General features: G+C 45.9%; 1 protein-coding gene across 4 annotated transcripts in view; it reads left to right on the plus strand.

Moving 5' to 3' along the window:
• The window catches only part of TMEM131 (transmembrane protein 131), a 211,876-nt gene that overhangs the window by 164,462 nt on the left and 32,572 nt on the right, over positions 1-14,842 (plus strand). For all 4 annotated transcript variants that reach the window (XM_085852639.1, XM_085852640.1, XM_085852641.1 and 1 more), the window contains 10 exons: positions 1,253-1,362; positions 1,762-1,828; positions 1,984-2,117; positions 2,556-2,698; positions 3,096-3,282; positions 3,856-4,041; positions 4,371-4,538; positions 5,865-6,472; positions 6,869-7,047; positions 7,370-7,518. In XM_085852639.1, coding sequence (XP_085708765.1) covers positions 1,253-1,362; positions 1,762-1,828; positions 1,984-2,117; positions 2,556-2,698; positions 3,096-3,282; positions 3,856-4,041; positions 4,371-4,538; positions 5,865-6,472; positions 6,869-7,047; positions 7,370-7,518 — 1,931 coding nt within the window. The remainder of the gene's footprint in view (positions 1-1,252; positions 1,363-1,761; positions 1,829-1,983; positions 2,118-2,555; positions 2,699-3,095; positions 3,283-3,855; positions 4,042-4,370; positions 4,539-5,864; positions 6,473-6,868; positions 7,048-7,369; positions 7,519-14,842) is intronic.

The following is a 14,842-nucleotide window of genomic DNA, read 5'->3' on the forward strand; positions in this document are numbered from 1 at the left end:
TGGCACATGGACTAAGTTTAACCTTGTGGTGAACATGGGCTACTTGGTTTCATCTGTAGTCATGGGGGTTCGGTAAGGAAGGTCGACAAAAATTCTCGATGTAAATGTGTATTGTGTAGTGCCACTCGGTGGTGGTGGTGGTGGTAGCAGAGGGTATTACAAGTCAGCTGTGGAGACAACTTGCATTTTTGCACTGTCTACGTCCCCAGAGTGTGTGAAGCCCCAAAGCCAACCTCCATTAATCAGAGGATGCAGGAGAAGGGGTGCAGTGAGAGTCTGGAGGGAGGGGTGGTGTGGGAGGAGGCAGAGGTAGGATATGGGAGGGACGGGGCAGGATGACTGACCTGGTGTTGCCAGGCATCACCGGGCACCCCTGCTAGTGTAAAATATAAATGAAATTTGTTGAATGCAGAAGCCAAAAAAATCAAGAAGCAATACCACCATCAAATATCGATGACAATGAGCTCAATCCAGCAAAGTTACTGTTCGCAATGAAATGGAAACAAGACATGACCAGCGAAAATATTTTCTTCCGTTTCTATTCCATCAAGGCAGCCATCTTAATCATCTCCTGCATTAATTCCTTCCTGTGTTTATCATTTATCAAGTTTGGCTGAATGGCTAAATGCCAGAGGCCATTAACAAATAGCTAGAAAAACATTAGATGGTATTAACTCATGAATAATTTTGCAGCTAAATTAGCCCCATGAGATTAATCCATTAACCGGGATTAGAATTAGATCCATGGTCCAGACTGATTATGCCTGTGGTCCGGATGTGGACCCAGGTCCACCTTTTGAGGACCGATGCTCTTGGGCCGAGGCCATCCTGTCAGCCTCGCTTTAGTTGTGTGAAATGTTTCTTGCAATGCATGTTTCTTGGCGTGTATCTAAGTCATTGCAGAGGATGTAAAGTTCTTGTTTTTTATATAATATGTAAAACCACCCATCTGCCTCTACTGTTTTATTCATCCTGCCACCACCACCCCCCCCCCCACTCCCCCAACAACAACAAAAAATCCTGCTGCTGGTACACCTCACCTGTTTATTACTTTATCAATATAATTGCATTTTTATCTAATAGGTTTTTGATGATAAGTTGATAAAATCGTTAGCTCAAAAGATTAATTCAGACGTAATGACAAGCTTTTGTAATCACTGGCTGAATATCTTTTTGAAGAGCAAGTCAGAGGTTGCATTGAAAGCCAATGCCAAAACCTTTTCCACCCCAACTCTCCATTATTTCTATCCAGGTGGAACAGTTGCTTCTGGAAAATCCCACTGATGTGCCTGTATCGTGTCAGGTGTTATCCCTTCGCTGGCATCCCAGTCCTGCCTCCGTTATAAAGCTGCTAAGCGATAGGTGTGTTGTGGGTGGGTGGCAAGAAGTAAGAAGTGCAGAGAAGGAAAAAAAAAATCCCCATCGTGCTTCTTTCTCATGCGGTTTTTCTCATCCCCGATCCTATTGCACCAACAGTCAGAAATTGAAATGATTGTCTGTGATTTAGAGCTTTTGATCGTTTCTACACCGATATGTCTGCTCTGTAGCCCAATCTTCATTTGAGATGTGTTCATAGGCTTTGCAGGCATTTCAATTCTCTATTCCTCCCTGCAACCCACACAATAACATTCCAATACATATTTCATCATTCCCATTATTGCTAATGTGCACACAAGGATTTTTGTTCACTGTGTGCACGGATGCATCAAAAAAGTGTCATATTCCTGATGGTCCATCTTCGTGTTCCCTTTATTTTTTCAGATTAAACTTGGACATGCATCATATTGAAGAAACGGAAGCATTTCTTGTGATGCCTGATTCTAAACTGGTGAGGTTTGTTTGTTTATTTTATTTTATTCATTATTTATTGGTTGTACATTTTGATTTCTTCAAAGAGGAACTTGGAGTGTTCCTCAGGGGATGCAGTACACTTGAAAGCCTCTGTTTCATCATTGTAATTGTGATTTGGGTCATCCGTTGCAGGCCAGTGAGTGGCTCGGCGTGCCATCGGCAGTGCAGGGCCTCCGGCTGGACTTGCCTCCTGGGGAGCAAAGAGTTGTGTCTCTGGGTTTTGCTCCGACAAACAACCTCACCATATCCTCGCTTGTGCTCATCAGGTAGGTTTTTACTTTGGCACTGCCGAGATGAGTCCTGTAAACCACAAAAGGCTGCCCTTCATTGTTGTGTGCACCTGTATTCTCTGTTGCACTTGATGTGATTAATGTTGGATATTGGGACCGCTATCCTGAGGCCACGTCCAACTTCCTGTCATACATGCATGGCAAACGTATCTTCCTCTTAGCTATTTTGCTCGTTCCATGAATCTTATTTGAGCTAAAATTATTGCTTTTCTTCGTTTCTTTGCTCAGAATGGGAACCTGGAAGCAATACTGTTGGCTTTTACATTGAAACTTGATACTTCGGGATGGCATCATTTGCTCTCGTTTTGCACATGGTTATCTGTTTTTGCAATACAGCAATTTATCTTTGAACTTGCTTTGTGGAGATTAAAATGAATTGATCCAAATCTTTTGACCCCATCCCCTGGACACAAGGAACAATCTGACGATACTGGATGGCATCGTTGTGAGTGGACAGGGGGTCAGTGAGTCTCTTCGGCTCGGTGGAAAGGTGCCCAGCCCCAACTCGTCGCTCCGCTTCAAAGTCACGGAATCATTTCTTCGTGACTGCACTGATAGTGAGGAAGGGTCAGAGCACTAAAGGTTGCATGGTTGTGATCGTGAGATCGTAGTGGACCTCTTGAATAGTGGCTGTGAAAGGAGAATAAACTTGAGGTTATTGCCTGCCTTTTCTGCGCTTCTGGTTAATGTCACGTGGATTGTGGCAGAAAAAGTGCAGTTGCGGGAATGATTTACTGTTTGACGCAAGGAAGCCGCGGTTGAAATGATCAATGTTTTGATCCCAGCTTGAAAATTGCTGTACAGTATTTAAATTTGCATTTGAGAATGCATGTTTTATTTCTTCACTTTGTCAGATGTTGCTGTTTAGTTTAGTTTGGAAATAAGAGCACCAATCGATTAACTTGAATATCTGAGCTTGTTATTTTCCTCCCCCTCCTTGACTCTGATCATCAGAATCACGATCAAAACAACCCAACTTCACGCTTACCCGCACGTTCAAAATGGAGAACCCGGGTCCTTTAGACCTACGAGTCATGAGCATCGCTGTCAATGACTACAGCTGCGAAGGTTATGGCTTCCACGTGCTGAACTGTGAGGCGTTTACCCTTAAAGCAAACTCCTCGCGTGAATTTAGCATCGCGTGAGTGCCTGGCTTATCCATCTTAGCTTTGCTCTGCTATGCTGTTCTCTCCTGCTCAGATTCCCCCCCTCCCCCTCTGCCTTCCAGCGTATTCCTGTTTTTGCAACAATGGTTGTTGCCTAAAGTCTTCTTGTGTAACTTTGAGATAATGATGAGGAACAGGCACTTTGATGACTGTCTAACAGTTTTGCATAATATAATATCTTTATGTACCTTGTATTATTTTTGAGTTGATGGAATTTTTTTTTTATAATCGCTCATCTTAAACAATCTGTTGACCTGAGAAAAATGTCGAAAGTGCTGCATTTTGTGATGGTCAAACGCATGTCGTTTCCGATTCGATCTCTATAGCTGTAATACTCATCAACTTGAGTATGAGAAATTCAGTGGAAAGAGGTTTATCTTCTCTGCAAACTTGATTTTCTTTGAACAGGGTTTAGAGGGGAAGCGTAGTTGGGATGGGGTGCTGGTTGTTGGTGATGAATTTCTTTCGCCATCTACCCCTGAGTTTGTATCTTACTTAACCTTCCCAGCCATTAAAATGTGACCTGTTAATACTTTGCTTTCCCTCAGTTTCACACCAGATTTTACGGCGTCTCGAGTGATCCGAGAACTTCGAGTGAGGACTGCCCGTGACTCTGAATTCTCATTCGTATTGAATGCCTCACTGCCATACCACATGCTTGCCACGTGTTCTGAAGCCCTCCCAAGGCCTAACTGGGAGGGCTTACTGTACATTGCTGTCTTTAGCCTCGTCAGGTGAGCATATTGGCAAAGCCAGGTGCAGGATGCTGGCCTTTTGGGGGGAGCCATTGTTTTGGAAGGAGGAAATGCACCACCCCTTGGCATTGCATTTGCTACTTTTTGGTGCAATGAATAAATGAAGACTTTTTTTTTTTACTTGTAGCAAAGCAAGAAGTTCACAGAGTTGTATATGGTCTGGTCTTGCCCTCGTTTTGGCAGTGGTTTTAGATTTAGCAATGCATTGTTAACCAAAATTTGATATAAATCTAAGTGACCATCAATTATTCATGATTCTCTGACGTGGTTCCTCTTTATTTTAAACCCCCCCTTCCCCACATATCTAGTGCTGCATTAGTCGGAGTGTTGCTTGGAGCATATCTGGAGGGACAGGCATTGTGGGAAAACTTCCGTGCTCAGTTACAGGCAGAGGCAGCAAGCAGTCTTTGTGAGGATCTTGCTGACAGGCCTTTCGATCTCCGGAAGATCTCGGCAGGTCTAGGACATGACCATAGGTATCCTTTGCTTATTTTCTCTTTTGTTTTTTTTCCTCTAATTTCTGCATCTCTGATGTTGTGCATTTTGCTTTAATTTCCTCGTTTACTTTATGAACTTCCAAAAATTTAAAATGTGTATTGCAGAAATTAGGCACTGTATAAAGGCATTTTTTATGGATCCAACAAGAGTTTGTACATGTAGCTCGTTGCTGGAAGGAGAACTACTACATGTGAACACAGATCAATTATCATCAGTAAATTGCATTTTCGTCCACAGCACGCCAAGTGCTCCGACTAACACCTCTGCCTCGTAACGGCCGTGTTTGCAGTCAAATGCAATTAACTCTTAACTTTTGGACAGACCATGATCTCAAAACTGCCTTCCAAAGCTGGTCTCTTTGGAATACTCTGTCTAGCCAAGTTCTTTTTAAGCCTTAGCCAACTAATAACAGTGTACAAGGCTTGCATCCAAAGTGCCATGGAGTATGGCTCCCCACTTTGGGCAGGTGCGGTGGCTTCCCATTTTGCCCCTTTGGTGGTGGACTTCAAGGCCCTTGGAGTCGTAGTTATCGCGTGACTGGAGGCTGAGTCTCAGGGCTTGCTCCTCACTCACCATAGACAGGTCCGTGGCTTTTGCAGTCTTCTATCTGTCGCCTCTCTTCCTCTCTTCTGGTCATGCTCCTCCAATCTTTTTCTACTCTCCGCCCTTACCCAGCACCTCGAGGCTGCACATTCTCATTTAGAAACCTGTACCTCCTGAGTTCCATACATTGGATTTGCCACTCCTTTGTTCCCCTCTTCTCACGTCTAAAGAATCGTCTGTCGGTGTCTGTCCTCTCATCCTCAACCTTGCAGTCTTGCAAAACAGCAACCCATTACCACTTAATTTCTTCTCCCATTTCTTCGACCCATCATGAGCTTTTCTCCAGTCGCTAATACCCTGCCTTTCTTGCAATTCTCTCATTGCCTCCGTTATCTATCCATGACCTCCATATTTCAGCAGAGTGTATAATCTAATCTAATTCGATGAAAAATCAGCAGCTATATATGATTTATCATTTATGAAACTTTAGATGGTCACGTACCTACAAACTTGAAATTGTTTTTGCCGTTTTTCTTATCGATATCAACAATGTGATGTCGTTTGCTTTTGTGTTGTCATTGGCGTCATCATTCTTCTTTTGTGGTTTTACAATGGAACATGTTTACACTGATTATACACCTCCTGATTCAAATATTCTTGTTTGGTTGCATGTGACTTCCAGCATTAAGCATGAATATGAAAATATTTTTTGTGAAATTGGCAATGAATGCAGAAATTGTTTGCCTGCCACCTTCCTGCAGCACGGTGGATTTGGTAACACCCTCGGGTAGCACGAGAAGCAAGGGGACAATTTCTTCGGGCGGCTTGACACAGCGGCATGGAGGCTCCAGTTCCAAGCACCACCCTAATCAGCAGCACAATCAACACCATCAACATAATCAGCAGCAACACACCCACCATTTAAATCATCAAAGCCAACAGCATGGCGCGCCAGGTAGGCCACAGACTGACCATGATGGAGGCAAAGCGAGATCAAGTTCCGGAAGCAGCAATAACAGAGGAAGCCCCCAGTCGGGAACGATACGAGGACATTACCACTCGAGTCTTTCTCCAGATCCAAGTGTCACACAAAACGGATCCAAGTGTCAAAACAAACGGGGCCAAACAAAGGGCTCACAACATAGCAATGGCAGTCCTGGTAGAAGTAGCAGTAGCAGCAGTTGTAGCGGTGGAGTTACAGAAAGCCAACCTCTGACGACGACAGAGGAGGGTCCGACAGAAAACCCTGTGTTGGAATTTTGTTCATACGTTCCAGTGTCTGAAGTGGCAAGTATCACAGATGATTCGCAGGCCCTTCTTCTTGGGGAAATGGATGGAGAGGAACCTCTGCACGTAAGACGCAATCAAGGTGGGCCACATATGTTTTATTTGTTAGCTTTGTTAAAAAATTTATTCCGAACAAGGGGTATTTTTGATCATATAGCATTGAATGGATCAAGTTGAAACAATAATGTGTGATCAAATTATATGCAAGACCTTGACATGAGGAAACAGTTTTGATGTCCATCTCTTTCTTCTTCTGTCCTCTCCTTTCTGTGTCTGTGTCTGACAGGCATTTTGCGGTTCTGTTTAATCACACTGAACCATTACAGGGTGGCATCCTTGTCTTGATGCACATTTTGTACAAACTTCTAAAATAACATGTTTCTCAGATAATTTTTATTGGCAGTGAATTCATGTATGCTGTTTTTGAAACGTAAAGGTATGTAACTTGCTTTTGTTTGTTTTTCTGGTGATGTTTCAGGTAAGGGGAGTGTGCGTCGGGCCAGAAAGGAACAGCGTCGACGGGATGAGAAAGAGCGTCGAGAATCAGACTGCACTCGTCTGCGAGAGGAGGAGCAGCGGGATGGGCTGGCTGACAATGATGACTCTTCCTCGACGACAACCGAAGCGTCAAACCCAGACCTCGAACTTGCTGCAAGGGTATATTGACTTAATGGCGATTCATATTCAGTCAAAATATGCATGATGATGAGGCTTCATCTGAAACAGTGTAATCAACAGTGGAGTCTTTAACACTATTCTGAACACTATTTCGTTTCTGAGAGTTTTAATGGAATTTCTCATCTTTGTTCGGAATCCATTACCGGGCCAGATGCGAGACATACATCCTTGTTCTCAAAACCTTCAATTCGGTGAACATGTGCTGTCCATAAAAGTGGTAATCGAGCCACAAAAGCAGCTGTATGACTTTTGCCTAACAGAGTTGTAATTGTTGTCCTCGTGGCCTGGATGTGACCTCTAGACCGATGCTGTCAAGGTTGTTGAAGATGCTCCTCCAGTGCCGCCAAAGCATAGTGGAGAGGACCTTGTAGAAACCTCTTCCAAAGCGTTTCCCAGGAAGACATCTGTGGTCCGCCGGAAGGAGTTGGGCAACAGCCAGCCTGAAACCAAGTACGTGGTGGGAAATGTATATTGTCGGTGGTTTCCTTTGTGTATTGCGATTGCCACGAGATCTATTTCGACCCATCTTGGATTTTGTCATTTTTAAAAGTATGTCACGTGGTATGCAATCTCAACCAGATTCTACTTGAATACAATTGATATCTCAAGTAGTTTGTGTAAATACTGAAATATACCTTTTGCCTTCCATTCATGTTGGAACTACAACACTGGTCCCATTTTTATTATTCGGGTACCAGGCTGAAACCCCATTGATTTTGCTATGTTTATTCTATATTTTTCCACATTATTATTCTGCCGGCATTTTCCGGGATTATTGCCTTTAAATTCATTTTTTCTGTAAACGCTTATCGGATTGACACAAAATTTTCACCATGGTAGCGACGATGCATGTAGAATGTTTTAATGATAATTATGACCTCATAGGTCACATAGTGTGGCAGCCATGCTGTAAGAAAAAATCATAAAAACTTTGGACATCTTTCTCTCCAAAACTACTTTGTGGAAATTTTTTTTGAAACTTGGGCACATGTCAAGTAATCCGCATGGGGAATAAGTGTTGTTAATTATGACGTCATCCCAACAGTATGAACATTTTTGAGGGCTAGCAACAAAATGTTCGGGAGAAAATCAAATTGAAGATGTCATCAGTCATGTGTTTTGGCAGATGTATTGGATTGAACATAAAAATCTTCTCCAGAATGGCTTACCAGATTGATCTAAAATTTCATGCACAATATCTACCAGTCGAAGGGAATATAGGGTGTAAATTTTAATGTCATTAGTCACATTGTCTTGCAGCTATTATATTTTGAAGAATAAACTTTTCAAGATCTTCTTCTCCATAATGGCTAGACAGAACGAGGGGAAACTTCATACACATGTTCCCCAAGCCTTGGTGGTAGCTTTTGACTTTGTTATGCTGTTCAAAGGGTGGAGGAGCTCCTTGTGAACCAAAGCCCATCCATTTCCAGTGTCCAACTGTATATGCGGACGTCGTCCTGCAGTTGGGTTACTTTTGTTTAGGAGGTTGGTGGCAGGATTTGCACTCCGGCCACCGTAAAACACTTCATTCCGCAAAACCCACAAATTCAAAAAACCCTGAAAACCCACTCCGTGGGAGTACCTCCTGTGCTGCTGCCCCTCACAGGGCAGCTCACCGAATGATGGGATTGGGGCAAAGCCTTCGGAACCCCCATTCCTTAATGATAGGAGGAAGAACACGGGCTAAACTTCCTGGATCAGATTGCGGTGGTGTGTGACAGAGTGGTGCTGAGGTGTCGTCCGACAGATGGCGGTCTCCTTTGGGTGAGTGCCTGGAATGTCCTTTCCCTAAGAGAGGATGATCACCTGTCTCTGTTATCATCTGAGCTCAAGTATTTGAACATCTGTATTGCAGCACTCTCTGAGGTTCGGAGATCGTATAGTGGCGAGATCATGGTGAGTTGTTTCACCTATTGGACTGGTCGCTCTGATGATTACCATGCCCAAGGTGTTGCTGTAGCTGTGTCCAATAAGCTGATTCCAATGATAAATGAGGTAACACCGGTCAACGAGTGTATTATGAGACTGAGGATTTGTCACTCTTTGGGTGTTGTTTCCTTGGTCTCTGTGTATGCTCCGACTGAGGCAAGTGATCTCACCGTGAAGGACGCATTCAATGCCATGCTCGAATCTGTGGTTGATCAGTGCCCCACGCGAGACACTCTTCTAGTCTTGGAGGGGGGGGGGGGTTAAATGCATTGACTGGAACTGATAACGATGGTTTTGAGACATGTGTTGGTCCCCTCGGGTATGGGTCTGGAACTGTGCACCAGAACAGCGTTACGAAGTTCCCTGTGTTTGCAAGAAGTCATGAACGTAGGTTGGCTGGTTCTTGGTTTCAGCACCCACAGGCTCATTGCTGGGCTTGGTATTCCAATGCTGGTCGTGTGGCGTAAGAGATTGACCATGTGCTCGTTTATGGTCGCTGGAGGATGATCCAGAACTGCAGGGTCTACAGGAGTGCTCAGTTCCTCAACACTGACCACAAGCTCATTGTAGCAACTCTGAAGTTGCAGCTTAAATCCGGGAGAATGGTACCATCCCAGCCGAGGCTCATTGTTGGCAAGCTCAAGGGTTCAAGGGTAGCTGAGGAGTTTGCGAACAGGCTGAGTGGAGATTTGGGGGGTCTGGGTGTTTTGGGGAATCCTGAAGAGTTGAATGCCTTCAAGACCACCATCCTTAATGTTGCTGGTGGATGTTTTGGAACTCACCGTAGGGCGAAGAAGAATTTGGTCTCGAGGGACACTGGATACCATTGACCAGAGTCACAGGGCCAGGCTTAATGGCAGAGCTGAGCTGTTCAGGGAGTTGAGGCGTAAAACTGCACGTGTGCTGAGGATGGACAAGGAGGCTTATGTGCGAGGAATCTGTGAGGTTGGGGGTGGGGGGGGGGGGGGTCGAGCATCACATGTGGTCAAGTGATTCTCGTCCTCCTTCCAGGGGAGTTCGCGCACGCATTGTGTTTCTCCAAGCCTGTCCCTCGGTGCACTGCAGTGAGAGCGGAGAGTGGTGGGCTCTTGACAGAGGAGTCTGATGTGAAGGCCGACTGGGCCAGTTACTTTGAGCGGCTGTTCCAGGCTGATCCACCGGCTGTTGAGTTGGATGTCAGGGGTATTACTATCCCGATTGCTGACCCTCCAATCAACTGTGGTCCACCTTCGTTTTTGGAAACAGGCTGCGGTGAAACGGTTGAAATGGGGTAAAGCTCCTGGGATCTGTTGCATACATGCTGAACTTCTCAAGGTTAGTGGAAATGCTGCACTCATGTCGTTGCATGCAGGTCTGTGCTCTGCCTGAAACACAGGCATCATCCCATCTGACTGGAAGAGGGGTCTTGTTGTCCCTCTCTGGAAAGGGAAGGGTGATCGCCAAGACTGTAACAATGACTGAGGGGTGATGCTGCTCTCAGTGCCGGGTAAGGTCTGCTTGGATAATTCTTGATAGGGTTTGCCACAATATGCTTGAGCACCAGCACCCAGAGCAGTCGGGCTTTACATCAAAGAGGTCAATGATTGACTGTATCCTTGCTCTTCATGTCCTCACCAAACACAGATGAGAGTACCTATCCTGGTGTTGGCTCAGTGGTTAGGGTGGCGGCTTGGGATCCTCGGGTCCTGAGTTCAAGCCCCGTCAGCTGCTGAATTAATACACCAGGGGGTTGACTCATCCTGTCATCCTTCCGAGGTCAGCAAAATGAGTACCAGTTCCAGTGTGTGTACTGATAGAGGGGTACTGCATCAGAGACACAGTCACGCTTCAAGAAATGATAGCTACCCCGGCAGCTAAGCTGCCATACGACCACCACCACAGCTGAGAGTTTCGGCGGAGCTGCTTGCAGCCTATGTTGATCTCTGTAAACCATTTGATTCAGTGAATCGGGATGCCATCCAGAGGATTCTTGGTGTTCTCGGTGTTCGTGGGGTGCCACCAAAACTGATCAATCTGATGTCTGCACTATACTCTGGAATTGAGAGTGCTCTGGGATGTGGTGATGCCATCTCCGACTTATTTCCAGTTGTTTTTGGAGTTCATCAGGGTGTGTACTGACTCCCACACTTTTCAGCACTTGTATTGACTGGAATCTGGAAGAGGTCAAGCTGCGGTGCATCATTTGGCAATGTCAATATATCTGACCTTGATTTCGCAGATGATGCAGTCATCTTTGCGGAGACTAGATATCCTTTTGGGGCCCCTCGAGGTGCTGAATGAGGAGTCGTAGCCACTGAGATTATGGGTTTCCTGGGTCAAAACTAAGAGCCAGGCTTTCATTGACATCTTGGATGCTGCTGTCTTGTCTGTACCTGTTTGTGGTGAGGATGTTCAAGTCACGAAGATATTCACTTTCCTTGGCAGTGATATTCATGTCTCTGCTGGCTCTGAGCTAGAGGTCAATACACGTCTGAGTCAGGCCTGGGTAGTCATGGATTCACTTGTCATGGAGTGTGGCACTGTCGGTACCTGTGCAGGAGGACGAAAGTCTGAGTCTTCAGGTCCTTGGAGCTTCCAGTCTTGCTTTGCAGATGTGAGACTTGGACTCTGACCAGGGATCTGAGATGGAGACTTGACTCCTTTGGTACTTGGTCTCTTCGGAAAATCCTTCGCTATCGCTGGTCAGACAAAGAGCGGTTGCTGAGAGAGACTCAAATGAGATTTGTTACCTGCATAGTCCGTGAGCATCAGCTGCGGCTGTGTGGATATGTGGCTCATTTGCCTAATGCCGATCCTGCTCACCAGATTCTCTCAGCGAGGGAGCCTCGTGAGTGGATTAGGTCAATGGGCCGACAACGTTGCCTCATGGTTGCAGCAGGTTGATCAGCATCTCGAGGAGATGAGGATGGGCCAGGCATCTTCCTGGGGGATGGCCAGAAGGAGGCCCCTGGAGTACCGGTGGAAAGTGGAAGCAGCGACCTGCTGCTTTGTCATTCACACCCATACCTGACCTGACCTGACCTTGGGGATACCAGGGTGTTCATGAAGAATTAATAGATCACATGGTTTGACAGCCATATTGGATTGAACGGGAATCTTAAAAAAAATTAAATCTCTTTCAACGCTTCATCGATCGACATGAAACTTCCCCATGAGTACTAGATCATAATTGTGAATATATGTTTTAAATTCCAACCTGATCGGATGCATTGTCTGGCAGGCATAATTACATATTTTTTTTAATCTGGGTTTTTTTTGTTAATGTTTCATGTATTTATTTATTTGTTTTTTCGATAAAGTTGACTTGGCTGTGTCTGGTTGTGTTTGAGGGTAGAGGAGTAGCAGCTGAAACCCAAGGCCCGGTTGCATGAAGCATTGTTAAGGAAAGATTTTTTTTCCCTTCAATCTTTCCTTGAACACCCCCATCCCTCTGTCCTTACCACCAACCTTTGAGTTTCCAAATGATGCTACTCATGGAAATTGGTCATGAAGACTTCGCAAACGTGTTTTCGTAGACCACCTCAACCCGCTTGACTTCTGTGTTGATTTTATACCCTTATCTAAAACACGTCCTCGGGAATAACTACAATTATACTAAGAATCTTTGATCCCCCAGGAGTCATTTCCACAACAATATGTTTTTCTAATAATTTATTTATGAACTCCATCGAACTGACAATCCCACGTTATTTAGGCCTAGGTCACATTTGCCACGGCGGCCGTCAGGTCAGGTCAGGTATGGGAGCATGTGCCAGAACAGCGCGTCGCTGCGTCCACTTTCCGTCGGTACTCCAGGGGCCTCCGTCTGGCCATCCCCCAGGCAGATGCCAGGCCCATCCCCATCTCCTTGAGATGGTGGTCAACCTGCTGCAACCATGAGGCACGTGGTCGGCCCACTGGCCTCCTCCACTCATGAGACTCCCTCGCTGAGAGAATCTGGTGAGCAGGATCAGCATCAGGAAAACGAGCCACATGTCCATACAGCCGCAACTGACGCTCACGGACTATGCAGGTAACAAATCTCATCCGAGTCTCTCTCAGCAACCGCTCGTTGGACACAAAATCCGACCAGCGATAGCCAAGGATTCTCCGAAGACACCTGGTACCAAAGGAATTAAGTCTCCGTCTCAGATCCTTGGTCAGAGTCCAAGTCTCGCACCCATAGAGCAAGACTGGAAGTACCAAGGACCTGAAGACTCGGACTTTCGTCCTCCCGCACAGGTACCGGCAGCGCCACACCCCATGATCCAGTGAATCCATGACTCCCCAGGCCCGACCCAGACTTCTATTGACCTCTGACTCGCAGCCAGCAGACACATGAATATCACTGCCAAGGTAAGTGAATCTCTCCACGACCTCAACATCCTCACCACAAACAGACACAGACAGGACAGCAGCATCCAAGATGTCACCGAAAGCCTGGATCTTAGTTTTGACCCAAGAAACCCGTAATCCCAGCGGCTCCGACTCTTCATTCAGCACCTCGAGGGCCCCCAAAAGGATGTCTAAAGTCTCCGCAAAGATGACTGCATCGTCTGCAAAATCAAGGTCCGAGATCTTGACATTCCCAAACGATGCACCGCAACTTGATCTCTCCGACATCCTCCCTAAAATCCAGTCCATACAAGTGCTGAAAAGTGTGGGGGCAAGTACACATCCCTGACGAACGGCGGCCGTGGGGTCTCCAAAATCTACGGCCACTAGCAATTATACGGCGACCGCAGTATTTCCACGGTCATACAATGTCGCAGTCACATATGTTTTTATTTTTCGGGGAGCCGCACAGCGTATTTTGGCCGAAGTCACATTTGCCACGGCGGCCGTGGGGTCTCCACAATCTATGGCCACTAGCAATTATCCAGGCCATTTCCACAGTCACACAATGTAGCAGTCACATATGTTTTTATTTTTCGGGGAGCTGCACGGCGTATTTATAAATTGTGGAGACCGAAAACATAGGATTGCCGTACGGTCTTTGATTTGATGTCGCACAGTGACCTTAGGGCGTTCCTGCGGCGGCCATAGAATTTTCAAGGCGACCGCAGGGGGACCGCAGGGGGGGGCTAAGGCGAACGTGCGGCCAGACGGACGGTAACAAATGGGTTAATTTATTTATTTATTTATTACCAGTTTTTTTTTTCAGCTTGTCGAATTGCTACGGCGAACGTAGAAATGAAAAAAAGTTATAATTCCACGGCGACCTTACGACCTGTAAAATATAGCCAAACGGCGTAGGGCCACCCTGAGGCCACCGCAGAGACTCTGCGGCCGCCGCACGTTTCTGTCAATTCAGAGGGCGTACGGCCGCCGTATCCTCGCCATAGAGCAAATGTGACTTCGGCCTGAACCCGTGATATCTAGGCCAATGTAAAGGTGTGTTTTGGTGCAGATACTGCAGGTGCAGTTAGCTGAACAAGTTGTTAGTCCGTGCTGCTTGGGTAGTGGTACTTTCATGTTGCAAACATTCATTACTTCGTGTTCAGGTTATTTAGATACCAATTAATTTGATACCGAAGACGACCCCAGGAAAAAGGGTCAACTGCGCATGTGATAAATAGATTGAACACAGCGTGTTATGAGGTCCATAACTCGTCAATCCCGCATCAGAGAGACAGACAGACAGACAGACAGACAGACAGACAGACAGACAGACAGACAGACAGACAGACAGACAGACAGACAGACAGACAGACAGACAGACAGACAGACAGACAGACAGACAGACAGACAGACAGACAGACAGACAGACAGACAGACAGACAGACAGACATTGAGACTGAGAGAATCACGTGGGGCCTTGCTTTGACTCAGGAGAGTCCCGGTTTACTTTGTGGACCCATGT

Source organism: Eptatretus burgeri, chromosome 13, assembly GCF_056783735.1.
Source record: "Eptatretus burgeri isolate ZD-2024b chromosome 13, Ebu_testis_v1, whole genome shotgun sequence".
Lineage (NCBI taxonomy): Eukaryota > Metazoa > Chordata > Myxini > Myxiniformes > Myxinidae > Eptatretus > Eptatretus burgeri.